General features: G+C 39.6%; 2 protein-coding genes across 4 annotated transcripts in view; both read left to right on the forward strand.

Annotated features, from left to right (window-relative positions):
- Positions 1-85: 85 nt before the first annotated feature.
- LOC108270703 (stereocilin) lies at positions 86-16,823 on the forward strand. Its single transcript, XM_053683366.1, has 29 exons — positions 86-152; positions 242-1,360; positions 1,791-1,815; positions 1,905-2,400; positions 2,507-3,394; positions 3,511-3,573; positions 3,858-3,983; positions 4,114-4,280; positions 4,359-4,545; positions 4,637-4,752; positions 4,832-4,964; positions 5,635-5,817; positions 5,905-5,943; positions 6,022-6,198; positions 7,126-7,275; positions 7,619-7,677; positions 9,362-9,485; positions 9,862-9,944; positions 10,025-10,199; positions 11,613-11,809; positions 12,449-12,539; positions 12,649-12,808; positions 12,915-13,084; positions 13,379-13,534; positions 14,424-14,566; positions 14,655-14,803; positions 15,518-15,615; positions 15,723-15,870; positions 16,696-16,823. Exons 1-29 carry the CDS (start codon positions 86-88, stop codon positions 16,782-16,784), a joined length of 5,778 nt encoding a protein of 1,925 aa, XP_053539341.1. The 3' UTR covers positions 16,785-16,823.
- A 2,755-nt stretch (positions 16,824-19,578) lies between these two features.
- Positions 19,579-26,717, forward strand: part of furina (furin (paired basic amino acid cleaving enzyme) a) — an 89,505-nt gene continuing 82,366 nt past the window's right edge. Inside the window, exon 1 of one of the 3 annotated variants that reach the window (XM_017477538.3) lies at positions 19,579-19,696. The gene's annotated coding sequence lies outside the window, so the exon portion shown is untranslated. Of the gene's footprint in view, positions 19,697-20,435; positions 21,240-22,303; positions 22,431-26,717 lie in introns of those variants that run through there. The other 2 variants (XM_017477539.3, XM_017477540.3) reach the window with 2 other exon arrangements.

Consider the following 26,717-nt stretch of genomic DNA (forward strand, 5'->3'; position numbering starts at 1 on the left):
AGGAACTCTGTAACAGGTGCTTTCTCAAAGGAGCATCGGTATGATTTCATCCATACGGTCTTGAAATTCATGAATGGCACTCAGAATGGGGAAGTTTGGGATTATAATGGGGTTGATTGTCTTATTGGGCCAAGTATCCTCCATTTCTGAAGGTGAGAAATGCATGTTGTGTTTATTCTACCATCGTTTGTGCTCTTTAATCAATGTGTAGTAGGCTTTACATCCAAATATCATATTGCAGGAAATAAAAAGGAGGACCAGAGAGAAGTCATTCTGAAAGAGTTGGTTGAGATATGGCGGAAGGGTGGAGGCTGGTACCCCCGTAGAGAACAACCATCTCCAGAGAATAGAAAGGATGAACAAATCCATACAGTCCTAAGCAACATTGTTGGAGGTCTTAAGTCTCTAGGACTCCTGCCCAAGAAATCTATTGGTTTACCATCTCTTAACAAGCCACTTGACCGGAACAGGCTGTCAGGATTTCTTTATAACATCTCAATGTATCTTCAGGAAATGAGTGCTGAAATAGATGATGATCTGCCTTTCAGTGATGATCATTTTTGGGAAAACTTGTTGCATTCTTTCATCCAGTCTGATGGAAAAACGCCATTAGGAGATTGGGCTGGGAGGGTTCCTCCTCGACCAAGCTTCAGGCTTCAAGACCTCTTCCTCTCTCTAAGAGGCAGCCCACATTGGGATGGACTACTTGGACTGGTGCAGAGCATCATTACCCTCTTAGAACAGCAGCCACAAAGACCTCTTCTCACATTTGTGTCACAGAACTGGAAGACCATCAGTGCCTTGCTTGACACTGCTCTACAAGCTCTTGTCAGTGGGACCTATAGCCAGGCCATTGCAGGTCTGCAGGGATTTATCTGCATCCTGAAAGGGCAAAGTGATTGTGCTTTCAACCTGAGCTGGCTGCAGCAACTCCTGACATACCTAGAGACAAGGAACTGGAAACCTGTGGTGAATCTGCACCCTGCAGGAGTATCCAGTGACCACAGGGATGGTACCTTCTTGGCAGGACGTTTTAAGCCATTTAGCATTCCACCTGAGGCTTTACGTGAGGAAAACAATAAATCTCAAGACATGGAGAGCCTTAGCTCTATGCAAGCTCTATTTCTGCAGGCCCTGTCAAATTCAAACACTGGGGAAAGAGCAGTACAGTTTGCTGAGCGTAATCCTGCCCTTGTCCAGGGTCTTGATGGCCTCCGGCGTGGATTCCTGCACAGAGTGGGTAGCACAGTGTACAGTAATCTGAGGAGGAAGGTGTCACGTGTGACCATGGCACTGCTGGATGATCTAGGTAGCATGGCTGGTGAGCCACAGTCCACTCAGCTGGGAAGATGTTCCGTAGGCAAGTTTATCCTTATATTTTCATTTTAAAATAATTTAAATGATTTTCCTTTTAATAGCTTTTCCTCCATAACTTTTATAGCATAATGTCCTGGCCAATCCTAAAAATGACTCTAAAAATCAATAAAACTTTCATAGTTGAAACATATGGCTGGATTGCTGAAATCACATTGGCCATGTTAATCATCAAGGAGATCATGATACTCTAAATCCTATGGGCTGGATAATCTGTCCACCCTTTTGTTGATTTGTAACCATATACCCCTGGCATTATGTGCCCAGCTATACTATTCCATTGAGCCTAATTGTATGGCGCTCCTTCTTTATTTCCTCAATTCATGAACAACCCAAAGCAATTATCACTGATTTGTATTAACAGACAACAATCCAACTCATCCTGGTTTCCACTTTCCTTTTTTTTTGTTGCAAAGGTGACCTGAGACAACTGATATTGTGGTAAGTTTCTCTTTTAAAATAAATAAATATTTTTTTGAGCATGCATTTAACGCATTTCTAACATTACTGTAATACACTTCATCACATAGGGGTATTAGACATAACCTGACATGGAATGCTCAAGCCATGGGTTTCACCTCACATGGTTTACCGAGTCGGCCATCTTTGATGTCTTGTTCATCTTCAGAGACGGAAAAACACAACTCGAAACAACAGCAATCACCGAAAAGATCCAGACTCCTCCAGCCTCAGCCATCGTTCCATGATCAAACAGATTCAGAGCTGTTAGCCTCCGCAGAGATCCTGGAAGCAGCCTGCAATGCCTCCATTCCAGGTCTCACCGGTGTTTCAAACTTTACTGTGTTTCTCTACTGTAATCTGTTTGATGGAGGTGATGCAACGTTGGACCCGGAGGCTAGCCATGTAGTTCCTGACCTGCATGTCAGCTGTTCTAATGCGGCATGGTACCTCTCTGCTGCAGAGGAGGATTTCCTGTGGGTACATGTGTGCAGTGAATTCTTCGCACAAGATTTCAATAATACAGTATGTGCCAACTCTTCCTTCTGGCTGCAGCGAGCCCATCAGGTATTAGTGATGCATGTTTAAGTGATATCTGTTAAAAAAAAAAGAAAGAAAAGAAATGACCTTTTGGTTGATTGACAAATATGTTGTAACTGTGTGATTTTATTAGGCTGCTGTTACCAAGGACTACCATTTCCTCAACCAATCAAGTATTGATGACCTCTGCGTACAACTCTCCAGTGAAGTTGCTGGAAGTTCCACAAGTATTGCAACTGAGGACTGCTTAGAACTGCTCAGTGCTAGATCTCTAAGTGCACAAGAGTTCAGGAGGTGTTTTCTGCCTAACAACTCCGCTCTGATATTAGCCTTGTGTGGCAATGCGTCATATCCATTAGTTCACACTGGCTGGGCTGCAGAATATTGCTCCAAAATCCTGAATAAAGATTCCCACCATGACTCCAAAAATGTTCTCTGTGACTTTTTAAATTGGACTGCAGAGCATTTCACCAACTCCGATCTGCTTGAACTCTGTGGAGACACAGCAGGTCTGAGGGACTACATCTGCAAGAACATGAGTTTGTATGTCATGCTGGTTCCTAAGCAACCTATACTCTTAGACTACTGCAACTCCAAATCAGAACCAAAACAGGAGACCCAATGTGTCCTCCAGCAGCTGTTTAACATGCTGCCTGCCCCGTATGATTTTGACGCTCATCAGCTCTGTATAAATCCTATTCCTATCCTACAGGAAGCTGTATACAAATTAAACCATTGTGAGGGAGTTGTGGATGAACGTGTGGGCTGGCTGGCCACTGTAAGCTATGTGCTCCAAGTGTTAGATTTTGTTGTGGGGCTCTCAGCAGGCCTTGAAGAAGGGGAACGCGAGGTCCGCCAGGGTCTCGGCCAAGCTATTCTTCTGTCCAGACTTCTGGACAATTCCTCTTTCTGGACAACCCTGAGGCCCGATGCATCTGTTAGTGTGCTCCACACTGTTGGTGTCTTTCTCAGACGGGAGCAGAATCTCTCTCTTAAGGAAGATCTTCTTAGCTGTTTTAGTGTAAGTTCTATACAATTTATACTATAATTATTGTTGTTAATTCGACATTTCATTGTGCTAAATTGTTGTGCTGCCCTTATTTAAAGTATTAATTTATTGTTGTGTTAATCTTTCAGCCTGTCCTCTGGGATCTCATTCAAAAAGAGGACAACTCCTCTGCATTGAGATTTTTACTACAGGTAGAGCTCAAAATGTTGATACAAAAACTTGTCAGAAATGAAATGAGGCTAAGAAGAGTTTAATACAGTAACTTTACTTTATATTTTTAATAGACTGAATATAAACTAACTTCACACAACCTCACAGCTTGAATGAATGAAATGACGGCAACCGTAAGATTAATCTTAAAGTGACTGAAATTGTAATGAGTTTCAAACATGTTTCTGACTTGTCGTCATTTTGCACTAATGCATACTGTCATACTTGCTCATAATCTATGGTATTCTTCTTGCTGCTGGTCTAGGAATACCTCCAGATGCCAAGAGAAAGAATACGCACTCTAGTGTTGTCTGCAGAAAAAGATGCAGTGAAAAGATTTCTGTCTCATGTACATCAGAGCTGGGACCAGCTCCAAGTTGAGGCAGCACAGGTAGCCAACCAACCAAAGAACTAATGCATTTTCCATCTCCATTTGTTCCAATGAGAGGGTTCTAGTCTGCTGTAAATTCTATTTGTAAACCGTTATATATTTTTATTGCTTTTCTTGGCATCATTGAAAGGCTTCCCCAAAGGAAAAGGAGGCCATGGAGACTATGACTGCAGCCTTCATCCACAAATTCCCACGTGTTACGCCAGAGCTATTTGTCGACCTCTCACAGTTCATCCCCTACATGTCTGTATCTGACATAATGAATTTTCCTGCATCGCTGATTGCCAACGATAGTGTGTGAGTGAACCATAATACTCTGCAGATATGCTGATAATTTGCAGAATATCCATGTTCATGTATCTGACATGCTTTTAGGTTGATGGCTATTCGAGATCACAGCTCGGAGATGAAGACTCCTCAGAAACAAGCTTTCGCAAAACGTCTCCTACAGTCAAATGCGGTAGGAGATGTTTCCTCCTGGCCACCATACTTTCTCACCTCAGTTCTTCCCCTCCTCCCACATCTTCCTGTCAGCCACTTCCAACATCTGACATCCCAGCAGGTAGGTAAGCAAACATCTGAATATTTTGTATATATATGAATCCTAAAGGCTTTAAGAGAACAAAAGTAAAGTTTGCAGGTGTATCTCACAGCTCAGCCCGCTGGTCGAACAGCTGGCTAATAGCAGTCTGGATGCCATAAGGGGGAGACACGTGCTTCGCACCCTGTTCAGCAAGAGGAAGAATCTCACTAGTGAGACAATAATGAGGTAATTCACTTCTCTAAATAGCAAAATCCCAAGGTTGAGCCATACAACAGATGGATGAGCCGTTTTGTTTCTGTGACAGGTTAGGCATCCTAATATGTTACATGAATTCAGATGAACTGCATCGTTTCCTGTCTATACCCCCTGTATCACCTGCTCTGTGGCAACAGCTTGCACAGTGTATTTCAGATGGCCATGTCAGTGGAAATGGCAGAGTAAGTATGATCTTCTTAAACTGTTCTACATGCTCTCTGCGGGTTTCCTCTGGGTTCACAGGTTTCATCCCACCTCCCAAAAACATGCCTGTGGATTGGCCACTATAAATGGGTATGAATGGGTGTGTGAATTTGTGTGTTTGCGCATATTCCCTGCAATGGATTGGTGTCCCATCCAGAATTAATTGTTGCTTCCCACCTATTCTTCCTGGAATAGACTCCAGATCCAGTGCGAAGCAGATACTTAAAAATAAAACTGAATTTTATGCATTTAGTTAACTTTCTCTAATGAAAAGAAAGACTGCTCTTTGTTAAATATGAAACAAAATAGTGATTTTCATCCCTGTCACATGATCTCTTTTTCTCAAGCTGCCCAGTCCTCCAGTCCAAAGTTTTTCCTAGAGCAATTGTGAAGCTGTAAAATGTTGAGTTAACTTGTCATTTAGTTGAGGGTGTGGTCTGCACACGCAAATTATTATTTACATTGCTAATATCTAAGATAAAGAAAAGTTATTTTAATTTTCTTACAAATTTTACACTTGTATTGAACTTAAAGCAAGAGAGATGTCCTTGCTCAATGGGTAATCTTTGTTAATATGCGAGTTAAACAGCAATGACTGTTATTTATTGTGTCTTGTCATATGTGACATGCAGTTTCTCTCATTTGCAGCTTTCCCATTGGCTGGCACTTGCTCTCAAACCCCTTAATGCCAGCTTGTTGTCTTCTCCGATGCTGGCCTCTCTCCATGGAGTTTTACCCCAACTTGGTGCATCATTCCTGCAATCGTTATCCTCAAATGATTTATTGGAACTCTTCTCTCAGCCTGATATACCTACTTTCCCACCTGCACAGGTAAACACACACAGTTTCCATTAGACTTGGTGCTAATTGATTTTATTTTGAACCACTTTTAATCCTGTTCTCATCTTTCCATTGCAGGCATTCCAAATTTTAAACAAAATATTTCAAGAAACAAATGTAAGTGTCATATGATCTATTTGTCTAAAGTGTGTCAGGCGCCATAAAGCCTTGTATTCATTTCCCTTTCCCGTTTAGGTCAGTGCCAACACATTATGCAGGCTAAAGCCATTATTTCGTGGTTTATCTCCTGCTTTCTTGAGAAACTTGATTGTACCTGACTCGATGGGAACAGCAGATTGTCAGTGTTGGAGCTCTCTGCTGAGCGACCTGCAGCCTGCTCATCTTGCAATGGTGCATAGCGCACTACAGCAGGTAACATCAGCACCGATATATACTTACACTGAGAAACCAAGACCTTATGAATTAAACACTTATACAAACACGTGGCAGCTCAATTCTCAATTTTAAAAAAGCATTTAGATTAGAAACATCCACTACATTCCACTATATTCCAACCATTATAACGCTTTAAAAAATACATACTGTAGATGTATTATGTAATTATAAATGATAAGATGCTTAGACAGCTTTTAAATGCTGCTGAACGTTCAATTTAATTTACAATGTAGTCATGGTGTAAATTTAATACAGTTAAAACCTTAAAAAAAGAAAGGAATTTAATTCTAATTGGAATTGTTTATGTTACTGCTAAGTCTGCTTAAAATTTTTTTTATTATTTATTTATTTATAGATTTTCAGTAATATGACAAGCTGGGGTTTTGTTTTGTCTTTTTGTCTTATTAACTACAAGATAGAGAAAAAAAGAGAGAAAGAGAGCGACTGTTTTCTGGACATATTCCACAACAATATATGTAACTAAAAATGAATAAAAAGCTCAACATGTAGTTCTTTAATTAATAACAACTCCAATTGGCAGCTTCATTCTTAATTATTTTCCTGTAACATTCCTGCTTTATTTCTGAATTAACAAAGCAGTATTCGGATGCTTTTTCTCAAAGTAATTCTTTCACCAAGGTCCTAAAATTATTTACATTACATACTTAATATTGTTATAAATAAATAGAGTATAGCTGTGACAATAAGTAAACCAGTGCAGTTCTGATGTTGCCTACTTCTGCATAAAAACATGGAACTGGCAACACAGCTGATTGATATTAATAGTACTTACTAGGCACATTTTATCCAATGGTCATGGCCAATTCATGTTTTAGTTTTCTGTAATTACTGTAAACAACAGGTCACCCCATGAGCTAACTAATATGTACTATTGATCTAAAGGTTCTGGAGCATTTGTCAACCAATAACACACTCTACCTGCACTGCCTTTTACCCTTCATTTCCTTGAAAAAACTGGCCACTGAGCTTGATGGACAAACGATCCTTCATCACATTCATCTGTACAGAAACATGTCCTGGTCACCTCAACAGGTAATATCCTATTTATTCAATGTGTCTCGATAGTAAACTATAATAGCAGATAATTATGCTAATAATGCCACAACCAGTGTCAGTTTTTGCTGGGTGGATCTGTCCACAGCTAATGACACACTCATTTGCCGCAACTCATTGGGTATGCTACAGATGAGCCTTTCAGTAAATTAATACAAAGTGCCTCTTACCTGCCATCAAGCAAATTGCACTCACTGTGTTAGAATGGCTTGCATAAAAGAACATGAATTAGTAATGCATTAAAGTGATTTTGTCTCAGCCAAAAGGAGTATCACATTCAATTTTGGTTGTCTTCCAACTTCTCAAGTTTTTCATTCAACAGGCTCAGTCGCTTTTCAGAATGATTCAGCAGACTGAAAACATCACCCGAGAGACAGTACTGTAAGTGACATCAGTCAGCCACATGCCTTTTAGTATTTTGATTCAGTTGCATTAGTAGGTCTTTGGACTTGGCTCATATGAAGTACATTTCAGCTAATCTGCCAAGACTTATTCATTTGTCGCTTTTGGATATTTTTTGGTTTACTACATGGCAACCCAAATTCTGAAAAAGTTGAGACAGCATGGAAAAATGCACAAAAACAAACAAAAAGAATTTTCATTAAAAAAATTCAGTTCACACATTACTAACACATTATTAACACATTATTTTGATGTTTTACTTTGTGAATTTAATTTATTTTTGAAAATATACACTCATTTCAAATCTGATGGCTGCAACACACTCCAAAAAAGTTGGGAGAGTCGACTCTTTACCACTGTGTAACATTACCTTTTCTTTTAATAACACGTTTGGTCGCTGAGTGAAGACACCAGTTGGTTAAGTTTAGCAAGCGGAATTTTCCCCCATTCATCCATTATGCATTTCTTCAGCTGCGCAACTATACGGGGCTTCATTGCCTTATTTTGCTCTTCATAATGCACCACACATTCTCAATCGGAGACAGGTCAGGACTGCATGCAGGCCATGCTAGAACCCACACTCTCAACCATGCGCTTGTAATCCGGGCAGAATGTGGCTTGGCGTTGTCCTGCTCTGGATGGCAGCATATGCCGCTCCAAAATGTGTACATATCTTTCTGCATTAATGGTGCCCTCACAGATGTGAAAGTTACCCATGCCATGGGCACTGACACACCCCCATACCATGACAGACGCTGGCTTTTTACCTGACGCTGATAACAGCTTGGATGGTCCTTTTCCTCTTCGGCCCGGAGAGCATGACAGCGATTTTGTTCAAAAACTATTTGAAATGTCGACTCATCGGACCACAAAACACGATTCCACTGTGCTACTGTCCATCTCAGATGAGACCGAGCCCAGAAGTTGGCTGTGCCTCTGGACAGTGTTGATGTATGGCTTCTGTTTTGCATAGTAAAGCCTTAACTTGCATCTGTGGATGCAGCAGCGAATGGTGTTGACTGATAAAGGTTTACCAAAGTATTCCTGAGCCCATGTCAGGATATCTATTACAGACTCATGACGGTTTTTAAGACAGAGACGTCAGAGGGATCGGAGATCACGTGCATACAGAAGTGGTTTTAGGCCTTGCCCTTTACGTACCGAGATTTGACTGGATTCCTTGAATCTTTTAATTATATTATGAACTATAGAAGTTGAAATGGACAAAATCCTACCGATTTCTCTTTGGGGAATGTTGTTCTCAAAGTGTTGAATTATTCATTGAAGCATCTGTTGGCAGATTGGCGAGCCTCGACCCATTCTTGCTCTTGAAGGACTCCTTTTTGGAGGCTGCTTATATACTATGATTAGACGATTGCTTCACCTGTTTCACATCACCTTCTTATTTCAACTGGTCACATTGCCATTAGTCCTAAAGTGCCCCTGTCCCAACTTTTTTTGGAACATGTTGCATGCATCAATTTCAAAATAAATGTTTATCTTTAAAAAACTATGAAGTTGATTAGATAAAACCAAAACCATTTAAACACAAGTCAAAGTACATTTACAAATCACTCCTCTTTGTTTTCATTGGCATTTTCCATACTGTCCCAACTTTTGGGAATTGGGGTTGTACTTTGTGGTTTGTTTCTTCTTGTTACAGACATTTAGGCCGCATTGCAAGTGGCATGAGCTGTAAAAGCCTACAGCTTTGGGCCAATGAATCAGACTTCTCTGAACTGGTACGGTTTATTACAGAGTTGCCCGGCGGATTGAGGCCAGCTCTGGTGAGAATGTGTGAGACAAGCTTCAATCCCGCTTCAATTCACATTAATTGTCATCTGCTGTTTTTCCAATTTCTATTCCAAGACAAAGTCTACTTCGCTGCCAAAGCAAATAGCATTTGATTCAAACTGACACTAATGAAGGCTCGCATTTTAGATAGCCAGTAAATAACAAATGATGTGAATATGACAATGCCCATTTTTGTATAATGAAACAATTCTTTAAGCTGCCAAATTTGCCAAATAGGCTAAGCATAATTAGTTTAATTAATGAGTAAATCAAACATTATTATACAAATCAAGACCTGGGTGAATCATATAGTATAGTATCTGCTTTAGAAAAGATGTCAACAAAATCAAATGAATTATATTTTAACAGAGGAAGTGTGTGGTAGAGGAACTTGGAAAAAGGCCAGACATGGATCTAGAGGACTTCGACCCATCTTTCACTGCAGGATTACCGTAAGATCTTTTTCACTTTTTCTTCATTTTCCATCAAGCCTCTGATGTCCTCTGCCTCACTGTCAGATGTTGTCTCGCAGCGTGAGGATGATTGAGCGCCTGTCCAACGCATCACTCTGGGCTGTCCTGAACCACGTTCGAAGAGACTTTATTGATTTCCTCGAGCTTCCACGCCACAAGCAGATGACCTTGGCTGAGAAAGCTACTGATGTGCTTGTGAGAGAAATAGCTTTTGGAAACTTCTGCATGGGTGGAGTAATTCAGACATTGTTTTGAAACTCGTTCCTGCAGTCATTTAGGTTATACAACATTCTTTCACGGGTTTGGTCTATAAAACATCAACATTTTCTCGGGGAAAGGTTCTTAAGAGGGGTATTATGGGTTCTTTACATAATTAAGGATTTATAGTTCCAAAAAATGATGGGTTCTATGTAGAAGGGTTCCCTCAAATGGACAACCAAAGAACCTTAAAAGTGTATAGCAGGCAAATGTAAATATATTTTTATCCATTAAGACACCTAAGGTAGGTAGCTCTATCCTTCATCTAGACCGTATTATTTCTGTAAATATAAAACAGAATCATTATATTTGGTGGCAGTTTAATTCAAATGTCAGTTCCATTTGAAATAGATATTGCCACAAGCAGTTTTGCGCTTCTTTGTAAGTTATCTCACGTCTTATAAGCAGTAGTTCATGACCATTGATTTTAGGGGGAAGGATGGCATTAATAACGACATAGCCTCAAATAAAATTAAGTTGAGAGGCTATCACACTTGATTTATGGGCTACTATCTTGTGAATTTTTAGAGTAACCCTGTAATAAGCAGTTGAGTGAACAAGATACAGTCTAGCAGCTTGTTTTGAGCAGTTTAGACTTAACTTTGTTAGATACAACAGATTTCTTTTCCTGTGTGCTAGACAAAAGCTAATATCATTAACCAGGTTTGTCAGGTTTCAGCAAAATGATGTACAAATATGATCCACTCCATAATAAGAATAAGAATACTTTATAGTCATTGTACTGCTGTGCAAAACAGTGAGATTATTATAATCCAGAAATGGTTCTGTATATCATAGACACACTGTCTGCACTTATTTAATTCATATTATTTACTATAAATCTGGCAACCCAATTCACTGTTCACTTTGACCACTAACTCAATTGTGCATTGAGCATACTTCCCCAGAATTATGCAACATCTAGAAAGGTGAGCAAATCAGTGGAACATCGCCTTATATCTGTCAAATACTTTATAACATTATAGCATGTATAGCATAAATATGGTTATTGGATTTGGAAAAGTATTGTGCAGGCCACAGCATTGAGGTGCTTTGCATCACTGAAAAATATATGCACCAAAATTTTTTATTACATTTTAACAAACATCAAAGAAAAGTTAAAAGTATAAATATATATATATATATATATATATATATATATATATATATATATATATATATATATATATATATATATATATATTGCTGGTTCTTGGACAAATTAAGCACAAGTGAACAAAGACATTGGTGATTGGTATATCTACAGTTTACTGAACCTACTTGTCAGCCAATCTGAAAGTCAGGATATGGCACCCAGGCTAGATATTTGTCCACTCTTGTTTATCTTTTTCATCTTTCCTGAAATATCTTTTCCAACATTTCTGTCAGATAATTGCTGAGGACAGAATCTCCGGGGTCTCCATGGACCTGCTGGGTCCTCTTCTCTTCTTCCTGGACAGGGACTTGTTGTCTCAGGTGGACAGAGAGGCTCTGAAGCTGCGCCTCGAGGACCTGAAACAGTATTGCATGCCCTCTGATACCTTCAGAGAAATGGCTTCTCTGCTTACAGAGAGAAGTATTCTAGGGTAGGTCCTTATGCCCTTATGTTAAATATGGAACACCATGAGGTAGACTAGAGGAAGACACCCCCAGGGTAAGACATCTTCCCAACTTTATTTCTTTTCCTGTCTAAATGACAGCTCCAGACCTAAGCTCACCAAATTTCACCCAAACAATATCAAAAACAAAAATGTTCATAGTAATTTGACTGGCTAACTTGCTTTAATGTTATTATCTAGCAAATGTTACTATTGCAAGCTAGCTCTAATTACCTAAATACGTAAATTAAAAAAAAAAATAGAACAAGGAAAGGCTTATGTAATTCACTTGAACCCATCAATAACTTTTAATAAAGGTGTATTTGTGTAATTTCTTGTGTAACCAACTCAACTTAAAAAAAAAAAAAAGCATAAATAATGTATACAATCTGTTGACAGCTTGGGAAAAAATATTGGGCCTCTATTGACCTATATACTGTATACATGATCTCTATTCAAATATGTTTTAACTTTACTGTAAATAATCATTCTTCTTAAGAAGGGGACCGACTTTCCCTTTAACTCCCTTGGCATTGATAGGATTTGAACGCTAATGCAGAATGTTTCTATATAAGTAGAGACTACTGAATAAATGAATAGGTGAGTTAATTTGGATCTGATTTATAGAGAGCCAAAGTCATGGACAGTAGGAGATGTTGAGCATGTAGACCGACTAGTGTTCACCCTGTCACCTCAACTGATACGCTCTCTGCCACTGGTAAGAAGGATAATGAAAAAAAACAAAACAAGTCAAAGGCCTTTATTAATCCATCCATCTATATTTGTGCTGGGATATGTCATTGTGTTGAAGGCCGTGTTTCTATTAGGATGACTTAGGTAAAGACACGGTTGAGCAAGTCCTGCAAAGTCAGTGGCACTGGAAAGAGACCGAGCTTGGTAAAGTGTGCGCGGACCCGAAAGGATTAAAAGACAAGATTTACAGCTTAATTCACAAAATAAACAGAGGGCAGAGATGGAGCAGAAGAGGTGAGACATGTTTACTACCTCAGTATACTGCATCTATCATGAGTTAAAGTAATTAATCAGATGTGATTGACATGATCTTATGTACAAGTGCATTAACTTTTTTCAGAGCCAATCCCGACTTGTGCGGATATCAAAGGGACTTTTCCTTCAGCATGGCGCTGGTATCAACTTAATCGAATGAAGAGAAGAGAATTGAAGGAGTGTGTTGAGTTCCTGGGTCAGGATGGTTCTCTTGATGCTGAGCAACGCTGGGCACTGTGGACAGAACTCCGACCGGTTAGTGCGCCAGTAATTGGCGAAATCCAAAATTAAAGAATGGTTTGACCAAAATTAAAAGATCAAACCAATTTTCCCTTTACCTGAAATGTCCTCGATTAGCCAGGACATGTCTGCTGGCTATAATTTCCTTCTTTCATTTTTTAACAAGGCTAATGTTGCTAACAATTAAGGGAAGCTTTTAGATACCGTATGAAAAAATTAACCCCAATAAGTACACTATTTTTCATTTGTGATCAACAGGGACAAGGCTAAAACGTCAGATTTATTTATTTTTATTTTTTATTTTTGCAGATTTATAAGCCAGTAAGGGCACTCAGACCAGCACAAGTACTGGAGCTGGGCTGCATCATCACTGAGATGAGCGAGAGAGAGCTGCAGGCTGTGAACTTGTCTGACTTAGGTGTGGTGGCTCATCTTGGAAGCTTTAAAGCATGGAACCCAAGAAAAGTGAGTTGTTTTTTTTTTTTTTTTACACAGCTCTGCTTTTTATTTAGTAAAGGAATGAGTTATCAGAACCTGTGAGGAGAAGTCTTCAAATTAGGAATGCAGATATTTTAAGATCAAAACTGTGGCACTATGGTTTCTTCAATTACCAAGTACATTAAGCATGTCTACTTTGTATACAGTTACTGTTGCTATGCATAACTGGCAATCAGTATACAATACATGGCCAAAAGTATGCGGACTCCTGACAAATCAAACCCATATTTGCTTGTTGAACATACCATTACAGATTTAGCCCCCTGTTTGCTGTTATAAAATCCTTCAATCTTTTCACTAGATTTAGTAGTGTAGTGGGGATTTGTGCTCATTCAGCCACAAGAGCATTAGTGAGGTCAGGCACTGTTGTCGGGTGAGGAGGTCTGGAGTGCAGTCAGAGTTCCAGATCATCCCAAAGATGTCCAGTAGGGTTAAGGTCAGGGCTCTGTGTGGGCCACTCGAGTTCTTCCATTCCAACCTTGGCAAACCATGTCTTCATGGAGCTCGCTTTCTATACAGGGACATTGTCATGCTGGAACTGGTTTGGGTCTCTTAGTTCCAGTGAAGGAAACTCTTAATGCTACAGCATACAAAGACATTCTAGACAATTGTGTACTTTCAATTTTGTGGCTACAGTTTGGGGAAGAACCACATATGGGTGTGATGGTCAGATGTCCACATACTTTTGGCAATATAGAGCATTTATAAACAGTATATTTTGCCAAGCCATAACCTGAGCCTATCTAAGGGCCTGAGGCATTAATATACCTTGAATGGGACACCAGTCCATTGCAGGGCACCATTCATCCTTCATTTGACAAAACCCCATTAAATCAGCCACTCGTATTTTATCCAGAGGAGAGCAGCTCTGCAGGGATTCCTGCGCCGCCGCAAAGAGAAGCCTGAAGACCTTGGAGCGGTCGAGTTGGTTTCTCTTGGCAATCTACTATGTGGCTTCACTCCTGCAGAAATTTCCCGTCTAGACCCATTTAGCCTGAGGTTAGAGGAAGAATTGGTTTCCAAATTCTTGACAACGATCATGCTGTGCATCTGCAAATTGATCACAAATTTATACAATGTTTGTCAGCATGGCTGCGATGTTCCTGAGGGAGACATTCCTGCCATGCTTTGAGCAGCAGACTGAGGCTCTGACCGCTCGACTCTCCAGCCCTCTGGCCTTCGGTCCTGTCAGCGGTTGGAGCGCTGACATTTTCACTGAGATTGGGGTTCTGGCAGGTAAAGGATTCTGGGTCAAAAGTATGATGCAACACCATTAAATTCTGTCTAATTAGTGGGAGAAAAAAAGCCTTTGTTCAGTTAATATTTTTCAAAAATCCAGCCTATTTTTACTTCCAACAATTAATCACTCACAGATTAAGTTTATTTTTGTATTCTGCAATCCAGCTAGGCTAAGCATTAATGTTATATTAGCCAAAATATCACACTAGGATCTATGAAACAAAGTAGTGCTAGCTCATAGCCAGATAAGGTTAGCCAGCTTCACTCTGTAACCTTACTTACCATAGCATCACTCTGTAACATTAGCAGTTATATTTATTTTTCCTTAAATGCCTGTATGTTGAACTGTAAATTAACTTTAAAGAGTCACTTCAAATGAAAATATGGTTGTGGACTCACTCCTCTGGCGCCATCACATCCAGCTAAACTTGAGGTAAATGCTTTATAATCTAAATATCTTTAGAATTATGGCTAGATAAAACAAAAATAGCCTCCATTTTAGCCAAAGACACCAGGACAAGACATCAAGTAGAAATTTTTACCAATATGAAGGTAGTTCCTTCTCAATTACACTTACACCAAACATTAGCATGCTATTAGGTATCAAAACAGGTAGCTTAGTTAAAACTCACATCATAGTCTGGAAATGACTGAAGGTGCTTGTTTTTGCTTGAAGCAAACTTTATAATGATGACCTTTCTTTTTCTTCAGCTGGACTGGATGACATGGTGTTGTCCTCCCTTGTGAAGGAACAAATAGAAGGGCTAACTCCATTAGCAATATCCCTGATACCTCCAAAAAAGATGGCTGTAAGAATTTCACACACACTATCAGTGTCATGTTCCCTGAGCCAGTATTACACTGTGTGACATTTGCATTGGAACTAAGTTTCATACAGTTGCTGTGATCGTTACAGGTTGTGTTCAGTGCAAGTCAGCTGTCATGGCTGACCTCTGAACAGGCATGGGCCGTGACAGATGAGCAGTGGCAAAAGCTGGACAGTGAGCAGAAAGAAGCATTAAGCATGGCACTGTATGAAGGGGATGTGATGCTTGTACACAGAGGTCAGTCAAGACAAAGAATAAAAGGCATTAATACAAAAGGAGACACGATGTCGCATGGCCTTACGGGAAAATAATCAACCATCCGGAAGTTGATTATTTACCAATAACCCACATGCTGAAGTGTTTTATTCCTCTTATACCACAGCCATTTGCCGACAATAACATTTACAAATAATGTTATTTATTACAGAACAACGCATCATGATTTATTTGTTTATAGTTACCTTTAATTTTGTAGAATATCTGTGAAACAAGTTCTTGTTATCGCTTATGTTATAGCAATAATGAACAGTTGTTCCTTCGCCAGCCTCTCTCTTTTTTTCTCTCTCTTAAAGTGAATAAGACAAAAATACAGCTCGTTATGTTGCAGAGAAACCTCAAACCCCTCTGAAAGACTTTCCTGTGTCAGAAAACTTCACGTTAGAGCTTTATTCCTGAATGTTACACAGCACTGGCATTGGAGACACCTTCCAAAAACGCTAAATAAACCTCTCCTTACAGAAAACCTCACCATATCAGCAATGACACATTTTAAATTCTGTTTTTGTGGGATGTCCACTGTACAAGTCCCTAAGATTATGCTGTAACTACTGAAACAATATTAAAACAAGTGTGTTTGACTTGCAGCTGGCAAGAATAAAGTATTACACTGTGCTGTGGTATAACTGCATATAATGCAGAGTTAGCATGTTTTGGGTGATGTGTTCTGTTGATTGTTTAGCTGATGGATGTATCATTCCACCTGCCAAATTATCCTTTAACCGCAGTCACACAACTGTCTGTGGTATTGCTTGTCATCGTAACACAGTGTGCTTGTCTCCGCAGGCAGGAACCAGGCTCCCTCAGTGTGGTTTGCTGGCAACCTCACAGCATGCACATTCTTGTTACTCTGTACTCTGTTGTATTTATTATAAACACCTATGGGAGTGTTACTCTTTCATATTTATTTGCTGTACTTTATTAAATTCTTAAAGAAAAGGACTTTGATATTGTTCTGATCTTTCATTACTTCTTTCTTTTTCTTTCCACATTCCCAACACTAGTTGAACCTGTAAGGACACACACACACACACACACACACACACACACACACCAACTATACCACTGTGTAATTTAACTTTCAGAGGAAATATGACAGTTTGAGTTTATAATTCAATTCAATTCAATTTTATTTGTATAGCGCTTTTCACAATGGACATTGTCTCGAAGCAGCTTTACAGAAACACAGGATACAGGTTTTAAAAGTGTGAATTTATCCCTATTGAGCAAGCCGGTGGTGACGGTGGCAAGGAAACACTCCCTAACACGATATAAGGAAGAAACCTTGAGAGGAACCAGACTCAAAAGGGAAACCCATCCTCATCTGGGCAACAATGGATAGTGTGAAAATAAGGGGAAGATAATTATAGTTTTAATATGAAGTCTGTTTTATTGAACTGATCCACTGTTCACTAAAGGAGACTTGAGTGCAAAACTATGTGGTAATTGCAGTCATAAAACCATAGCTGAAACTGTAATCCCAGTGACCACAGCGAAATTGCCCATGTAAAATTAAGGTCCAAACCCATTCCCATGCTACATCATGTGGCACCATCCTCAGCAATCTCAGCAATCTCCAAGCCGCACCATTTGGAGCCATCCTCAGTAGCAGAATGTAGCTTCCAGTTGATGAATACTCCAACCAGAATTAGGGCATCAGGATGGATCAGGCAGGTCCGGAGAGCAGAAAGGGTCAGTATTACTGGCATCTCGGAAGTATCATGTGTAACTTGAGAGAGAGGGAGAAGGGGGGGAAAGAGAGGGGAAGATTTTTAGGTATGCTTACTGTACCGTAATGGATAAGACGGTGTACTCTGCATAAGAAAAAGTCTATTCGTGGAAAGCTTGAGTAAACAAATATGTTTTCAACAATAATACTTACCTCAGGAACACCAGTCCTGTGGCAGGTAAGCAGAGAACATGGCGGAAGAACATGAGAAACTCTTCACAGTAAGTAATGCGAGCTCTGGATAGAACCGGGGACCTTGCAGCTGAGACGGCAAAAATATCACAATATGCACCACCATGCCACATCCCTGAAAAAGATGTGAGTGGAAATTTTTAGAAAAAATGTGCTATTATTATTATTATTATTATTATTATTATTATTATTATTATTATTATTATCAGGCTCATCTGAACCTGTGAGAGACAGTACTTACTGGACATTTTATTATACACACCTACCTTGTTGGTCCACCTTGTAATTGACTATGGTTTGCCTTTTCCATGCATAATGTGTGTTCATTGTCCTCTAGTCCTTCACCAGTGTCAACTGTACTGTAATTTACCAAGCAGTATGACTAGTTTAAAAATCAGCAACACTAGTGTGACAGATAGTCAAAAAGAGTCCACTAAAATGTGAATGCCCTATCTGTGTTACTGCTTTCCTGAGAATTGTCCACTACACAGATAATGTCTGGTCAGCATTGGTCCTCTGATGGTTTCGTTATAGTTATGGCTTAGGGAGAAAGGTGCTGATGACTTGCAGTCTATTGCAATGCACAGGCAATAATAGTATGCTGACATGTACACATCCATCACGCCTATCCTACACAGGGTCACGGGGGAGCCTGGAACCTATCCCAGGGAACTCGGGGAACAAGGCAGAGGACACTCAGGACAGGGTGCCAACTCATTGCAGGGCACAATCACATATGCATTCACACACCACAGACAATGTGGAAATGTCAATCAGCCTACAACACATGTCTTTGGACTGGGGGAGGAGTACCTGGAGGAAAAGCACAGGGAGAACATGCAAACGCCACACCCACAGGGCAGGATTTGAACCTGGAGCTTCAAGGCAAGCTTGCTAACCACAAATGACAAAAATGAACTCATTGTAGAGAAGCAATCTGGTTATCAAAACGGCATCTCCTCTAAGCAGAAGTAAAGACTGTGAAACTTGGTCTCAATGAGACAGGCCATTTACTTCTAACAAACTGGAATAAAGTTGGTTTGACGTTGGATGTACGATATTTCGCAGAAATGACGGGACCGTCTCTAAAGTTACATACGACATTGTTAAACACGATTCTAACCAATAGCATTTGAAGGTAATGATGTACAGTCACACATCCAACTGGAAAGTGTTCATCTAGGTATCAGGTATGATGCACACCTATTAGATTTTTGATATTTATTAAAATAAGCTAAATCACATGTAAATTAGATATGAATTTCACTACCGAATGGGCTCGTACACAAAATATACCATAATTTAAAGCTCAATAGCATTTGAAGGGAATTATGTACAGTCACACAACCAACTTTAAAATTGTTCATCTATCTATCTATCTATCTATCTATCTATATATACGCTAAAAATCTAAGAGGTGTGCATTATAGCTGACACCTAGATGAACGCTTTACAGTTGGTTATATGACTGTAAGTCAATCCCTTCAAATGCTATTGAAGTTAGAGACGTGTTTAACAATGTCGTATGTAACTTTAGAGACGGTCCCTTTAATTTCCGCGTATCCGCGAATATCGAACGTCCAACGTCAAACCAACTTTGTTCCAGTTTCTAACAAAACTCCAGTTGAGGATAACTCCCAAACGACTCATTACTCCCTAAACAGTGTATGTTTTCTATATCATATGTAGTGCACTATATGTGTAAATCCCTTAGCATTCAACCAAACAACAGCGCTCAAAGCAATTATCCTTTTCTCCTTAGCTGATTGATTCAGGTGAATTTAGTTTGTCTGCCTCTAGTGCAAGCAAAGCAGTTTGTTCTGGCTTTGTGGATGTAGGTCACCTTCGCCTCTTGAGCAGTGCTGGGTAAGTTACTCAAAAAAAAAAAAAAAAAAAAGGAATCCATTACAGATTACTACATTAATATTGCAATTTGATTATATTACTGATTACTGCATGTGAAAAGTAATCAGATTATTAATTACTTTACTTTCAAAACCTATCAACACTACAAAAAAAGTTGGATTGATCATAAAATTGCCTCGGGTGTTGTCACTGTTTGCAGGACTCCCAGACAGATAAAATATAAAACTTTTCTAACTAGGCTAGTTTGGTGTCACTAGCCAAGAGGAGGGACAACTAAACTATCACTGTATGGGTTTAGCTGCTACAGAGCCATGCAAAGTACATTATCTTTCCTTATGCTCTGCTCATATCATGTTCACGTAAACTGGAACTCATATAGACATTTACACACCTTGTTTTCCTGCTCAGCATCAGAGGATGTTACTGTTTCAGTTTCTCCTTCTAAAAAAATGAAGGAAAGAAAAACATCTCTTTTTCCCCCCTGTCTAATCACCTGATGATATGAATGCAATTTTTAAATGACGATTGCTTACCACCTAAACATTTTGTTTTGCTTCATTTGATCTTTAATGATTTGTAGTTTATAGTCAGAAACTAAACATTAACATACATCCAGTAGATGGCGCTAAAACACAGTAGCAGCTTTTCTTCTTCAATACCATTAGGCTGCATGCTTCAGGTTTTTTTTTCCCCTGCGCGTGCTCGTGTGACGTATTTCCTGAGGAGCGGCGCGTGGACCGCCTCTTCATCCAGCTCTAGTGGAGGATTCTCATATTTTGTGTGTTTTTTTTTGTTTTGTTTGCTTGTTTGTTTATTTTGGCCGTTTATGTCCTCCTTGGCGGTTCGTTGAACATGTACGGACGGCAATGTTATTGTTTAGTTCAAGAGGCGAGCGCGTGAAAGCGAGCCGTTGCTCCTCAGCTGCGTCGCGTAACGGAAAATGGAGCCAAAGAAAGCTAGCTTAGTAGCTATGGCAAAGTTTGTGTGTGGTACAGTAGATAGGTGTGTGGGGAGAGCTGGGAAGTAACGTGCGTACGGACGAACCTGTCAGAAGATTTGGACAGCCAGGACAAGTGCTTTGTGGTCTGTTTACATTTAGTCCAAGACGAGGCGTTTAAAAAGAAACACACACACACACACACACACACACACACACACACACACACACACACAGCTGTAACGTTTTTAACGGGCGCGTTTAGTGCTTCTGACTGACGGAGCTTCACATCTGAAACATGACGCCGTGACCAGAGAGAGACAGTCTCGCTTGGGTAGCTTGTGTTAAGCTCTCGCTTTTGCGTGGCTCACTCGTTTTGGTTTTGCAAGCTGCTCCGACTGTTTTGATCCCGGAAATCCTGAAAGAAGTCTAATTTAGCAGTCTAATTTAGATTTAAAGGCAGCGAGTTGCTTCATTTGGACTTGCGTAACTTGCAGGAACGCTACCTTTTTTTTTTTAATCAGTGGATCCAAATAGTGGGAAATAATAATAACACGCTTTGTGTATTCAACACATCAGGATCCGAATGACCAAATGTTGTGTAAGGTAAGATTTTATCCTCTGATTTTCTGAAAAGTAGTGACTTCCCTTTTGTTGTTGACAATTCACACAGTGTGTTATAAGCTAGTACATTTGAATTAAAACACTGGTTGTCAAAGCTAGTCAAATAAATCACACTCGCCATACTCAGGACGAATTTATTTCATGAGTATTACTTTAAAAAAAGTCTAGTGCTGTTAATATTTTTGTCTGGGGTATTTTATTTAGGGCTGTAAAGACAATGTATTCTCTGCAAGGGAGTCTAATAGATTAATAACTGTAGAAACTATTAAAAACGAACAAACAAAAACAGAAGGAAAAAGAAACACTGCTTTGGTAAGATGGTAGATTAAAAGCCGTGAGGTGAGGAAAGTTGTCCTGTTTAAAGCCTGTATAGTTCAGAGGTTTGGGAACCTCATGAAAAATGAAGAATTTTATCAAACAAACAAAACATGCAAAATCAGTCGTGACCTGAAAGTAGTTTTTATCCTGTATGTTGATTTTAAAAGAATTATCACATACAAATGAAATATATGCTCATTTAGTTTGAGTGGTTTGCTAATAATTATTTTAAACTGTTGCACCCAGTTTTACTTCTGATCCTGGAATAAAATAAACCAAAACAAGCGATATAATATTCATACTTCCTGTAGATTTGGCATCTCCTTTTATCTTCAGATTATATATATGTGTATATATATATAATTTGATAAATATAAATATCTTTTTTTTTTTTTTTTTCCTTTTTTCTTCTTCGTCCACCCCCATGACATGTCCCAAATAAGACTGGATTGTATTTTTCACCTCCAGATCAGCTTAAGTGACTCTGATATAAGCTCTTGCCTTCTGTCTCGCCTCAAGCTTCCCCGATAGTAAGGATTTGGACGTGCATGTCACTGCTTCTTACTAAATCGTGACTCACTGGGAGTAGGAGTTTTAGTTGGAAAAAGGATTCAGTTGCTGCTTGTTTTTCAGCAGTCCCGGAGCCCAGGCTTGTGTAAATGTGCTCTTTGGTACTCATTTTGTAACTACGTCAAGCCTCTTTGAAAGTGTACACAGGCGTGTTTTTGCTCTAGACGATCTCGAGTGATGTCACACGGACGGGGTGTACTTTGAAATCGGTGTCAGCGTTCACTTTAAAAGTCCGTCTCTGAAGGGCAGCCTGTCTGTCTGACGCTGTGTCGGGTTCGTGTGGAAGTGAGTCATTTTAATTTTTTTTCAAGATGTTACCTGCTTGCTTACTTTTGCACAAAGCAGTTTAGTAATATAATAATCTTGCTGGTTACAGTTATTGCCGAACTTGTTAGTATGGCTTGCACTATTATAGTATTACATAATTATTACTGCTGCTGCTTTGTTTTGGGAAGCATTTTATCAACCAAAAAAAAAAAGAGTTAGCACAATATTCTTTCACTTAGGGTATTGTCGTCCGGTCTGGGATTGCCTTCTCTGAAGAACTTTATCCGACTTTCAGCTCAGGAAGTGTAGAGAGCCTCCTCTCAAGTGGATCAGGGACTCGGAGATATTTTGACGTGTCTGCGATAACAAGATTGCGAGTGTTGTCAGTAAAGTTTATAGCTTGATTATGTTGTTTAATATTTGGCTGTATGAATTCTCAGTACTGATTTGCTCAGAATGTGGTGTTTAATTTTTATTATACTACAGCACGATTTCTTGAATCTGATTGGTCAGGAGGTGTGCATTATTTAAGTCGAACAGCACGGCTTGGAAAATAGTTACGACTGTAAAACAAACCACCGGTTCATATTAACACAGTTGTTCTAATAGGTTGTTGTTTCTGTAGTAACAGCTCGTAAGTAGGGGTTTGTATGGTGGACGCTCTGCATAATCTAAGACTAATTATGAACGGATTTTAAAAACGTGGTGTTTAACAAAGTATAACGTATAATCTTTGATGCCGTGGCATTTCTGTTAGGAGACATTTATTTAACATTTATGGTAGGAGTTGTGTTTTTTGAGAGGAAGGAAAAAAAACAGCAAGGTTGGTGAGGGAATGAGGAAATGTTTATTGTTTATCAGAGCTAAAACTTGGGTGAGGACAGTGACTAACTCGTCTCTTGGATGTTCTACAACATTATTTCTAATTGGGCTGTGCCATATCATATTGTCTATGATGTACAGTTCCTCCCCGTGATAAGAAATTGTCATCCCGCAATATTGACAGTATAGTTGATGTGTTTGTGCCACAACGTGGGCATCTCGCACGTACAATGAGAACAAACATGGTGTAAGGTGGAGGTTACTTTAAGAATCCTGCAGCTATTGGTGTTTGCATTTTCACCGGAATTTGAATTTTTCAGCCTGCTTAATTGGTTAAAATAAAATAGTTTAGTATTTGATGATGGTCAGGATAAGGTTTTACTTTTTTGGATCAATATTTGTTTGCACGGCCCTTAAGACTGTATGCTGATGGGACTTGTGTCCAAAAAGATGGTATTGAATGTTTTAGTATTTATATCATTACCGCACAAAATACTGCGTAATGTTGTGATCTAGTTTTAAATCTGTATCGCCCAGCCCTAATATCTAAGTATAGGTTAAGATGCATGCCGTTTCGTTCATCAGTAAATTAAACGTTGTAATCGTTGGCAAATCATTGTGGTATATGTGTAGTAACACGATCCAGATCTTGCTGTTATGTGGCTGTTATGTAGCGTTCGTTATTTTCGTAGAAAAGCGCATTCTGTCGTGCTTTTCCCTAGGGCGAACGTACCCTGTTCAAGTTTTTCCTGTTGTGTGAGCTCCTTACTGCGTTCTTTTCCGTTGGTGGAAATCGTTGATGCTCGTGTGGTCATGGCTCGCACCATGTGAGAGGTATTATGAGCAGAGCTGAGCTGCTCAGAAACAGTTTACGACCTTCCGAAGATCTTATTTTATTTATATATTTATTTTTTAAAACATCTCTCAAATTTGGACACTGTTTGCTTGTATTCGTGTGGTTGAACGAGCCAATTTGTCGATCTACCTGAAGTTGACCAATCAGGAGGTGAGGAAAACCACCGAAGAAGAAAGGCGAAGATGAGACATTAAACGCCATTATGCCAAACAGGAAAACTTATCTACTACAGCCTCGTTGTGTTTATACTCGCGCTCTTGCAAACGATTCCAACTCAAACTTTCCATCTTGTAGATTTATCAATTTATAGTGTTTCCCAATTGTATTGTTTTTAAATAAAGATTGAAACAGTCGGAAGATTAGTGGTGGTGATGTTGAAGTCACACGCCAGTGATGTAGTTCGTTTGTAGACTAATTTTAGCTTTTTATTTCTGGCGATTTGTATTTAGGCTTCAAAATTCTAAAAAGTTGTGTTCATTTGTGAAGATTATGTTCATGTAAAACATGTAAGAATCAAACTTTTGTTGGTCACAGAGCTTATTTTCTGCAATAATCTAAAAGCCAATGGAAAAATCCTGTTTGATTTTTGTCAAGGGAACCCGGGTGATACTAACTTCCAGGATAGACAACAAAAATCCTTCATCTTTGCAGCACGTTATTGAAAAATGGCGTGAAAATTCAGTTGATCGCGTCGGTATTCGCAAGGTTGTCAAATCTTGTCGTGTACCGTTGCAGCTGTACGATTTTCAAATAAACTGACTCGTATCGTATGCTGGGGCTCACGACCTCACGCTGTGTAAACCTGCCCTTATGTAACAGTAGCTCCAAGAGTGGTGTCTGCTGTAAGACAAATTTAGGGTTATATCAACATGCAAATGAATGTTATGCATTATTGTTTTTGTATTTGCTTAATCATTCATTCGTCTTAAGTAGCAGCACTGTCTTGGTCAGGGTTGTGGTGGAACCTGAGTCTGTCCTGGAAACATTAGACACGCTTTAGGAACGCACCCTGCATGGAACGACTTCTCATAGCTGCCGTAACCAAGTTTCGTGTTTCAGTAGCAGGAAGTTATGTTTCGCAACGCTTAAGCGGAACTATGCAGTCCACGTTTTATCATTCACAGTATTATTTTAGAGAATATGAATAGTACTTCGTTCTTCTAAATTGTTTCTGGAAGAAATGCCTTGCTTCCATTATTTTAGTCATTTCCAATCCTAGTCCCTGACGAACAACAGCTGTCAATCTGGGAGGTTCAGGGATAACATGTGCCTCTGTCATAGTGGTCTTTTAGATTTGCATCATCCTCTGACGCAGCAAGACACACATTTGGTTTGCTAACATTGATATGCCTTAGCTAGCAAACAATGATCTTTCCATTTTTTTTTTTTGCATTATACAACTTGTTTCTGCTTGTTTTCGAATGATAAATTGTTTTAATGGCACACACAATGTGTAAAGAAAATGCAGAGAAGCAGCCTTCAGTTACAGTATCTCACAAAAGTGAGTACACCCCTCACATTTTTGTAAATATTTGATTATATCTTTTTATGTGACAACACTGAAGAAATGACACTTAGCTACAATGTAAAGTACCACAGGACATGGTTCCAGTAATCCATGTCCTTAGTCTGCTTGTCTTCAGCAAACTATTTGCGGGCTTTATTGTGCATCATCTTTATAAGTGGTCTTTCTGGAATGACTGCCATGTAGACCAATTTGATGCAGTGTGCGGTATATAGTCTGAGCATTGACGGGCTGACCCCCCACCCCTTCAACCTCTGCAGCAATGCTGGCAGCACTCATACGTCTATTTCCCAAACACAACCTCTGGATCAATTTGGACACCAACCATGTCCTGTGGTCCAATGAGACCAAGATAAACTTCTTTGGTTCAGATGGTGTCAAGTGTGTGTGGTGGCAACCAGGTTAGGAGTACAAAGACAAGTGTGTCTTGCCTACAGTCAAGCATGGTGGTGGGAGTGTCATAGTCTGGGGCTGCATGAGTGCTGCTGGCACTGGGGAGCTACAGTTCATTGAGGGAACCATGAATGCCAACATGTACTGTGACATACTGTAGCAGAGTATGATCCCCCTCCCTTCAGAGACTGGGCCACAGGGCAGTATTCCTGCATGATAACGACCACTGCCTTGCTAAAGAAGCTGAGGGTGAAGGTGATGGACTGCTCAAGCATGTCTCCAGACCTAAACCCTATTGTGCATCTGTGGGGAATCCTCAAACGGAAGGTGGCGCAACACAAGGTCTCTAACATCCACCAGCTCAGTGATGTAGTCATGGAGGAGTGGAAGAGGACTCCAGTGGCAACCTGTGCAGCTCTGGTGAACTCCATGCCCAAGAGGGTTAAGGCAGTGCTGGAAAATAATGGTAGCCACACAAAATATTGACACTTGGGGCCCAATTTGGACATTTTCACTTAGGGGTGTGCTCTCTTTTGTTGCTAGCGGTTTAGACATTAATGGCTGTGTGTTGAGTTATTTTGAGGGGACAGCAAATTTACACTGTTACACAAGCTGTACACTCACTACTTTACATTGTAGCAAAGTGTCATTTCTTCAGTGTTGTCACATGAAAAGATATAATCAAATATTCACAAAAAATATGAGGGAT

The sequence above is a fragment of the Ictalurus punctatus genome, chromosome 10, assembly GCF_001660625.3.
Source record: "Ictalurus punctatus breed USDA103 chromosome 10, Coco_2.0, whole genome shotgun sequence".
Taxonomy (NCBI): Eukaryota; Metazoa; Chordata; class Actinopteri; order Siluriformes; family Ictaluridae; genus Ictalurus; species Ictalurus punctatus.

Coding starts and splice junctions, on each gene's coding strand:
- LOC108270703 (XM_053683366.1), top strand. CDS start 86: ATGGGGAAGTTTGGGATTATAATGGGGTTGATTGTCTTATTGGGCCAA. Junction 4,965..5,634: donor ATGTCAGTGGAAATGGCAGA/GTAAGTATGATC, acceptor TCTCATTTGCAG/CTTTCCCATTGGCTGGCACT. Junction 11,810..12,448: donor ACAGAGAGAAGTATTCTAGG/GTAGGTCCTTAT, acceptor TCTGATTTATAG/AGAGCCAAAGTCATGGACAG.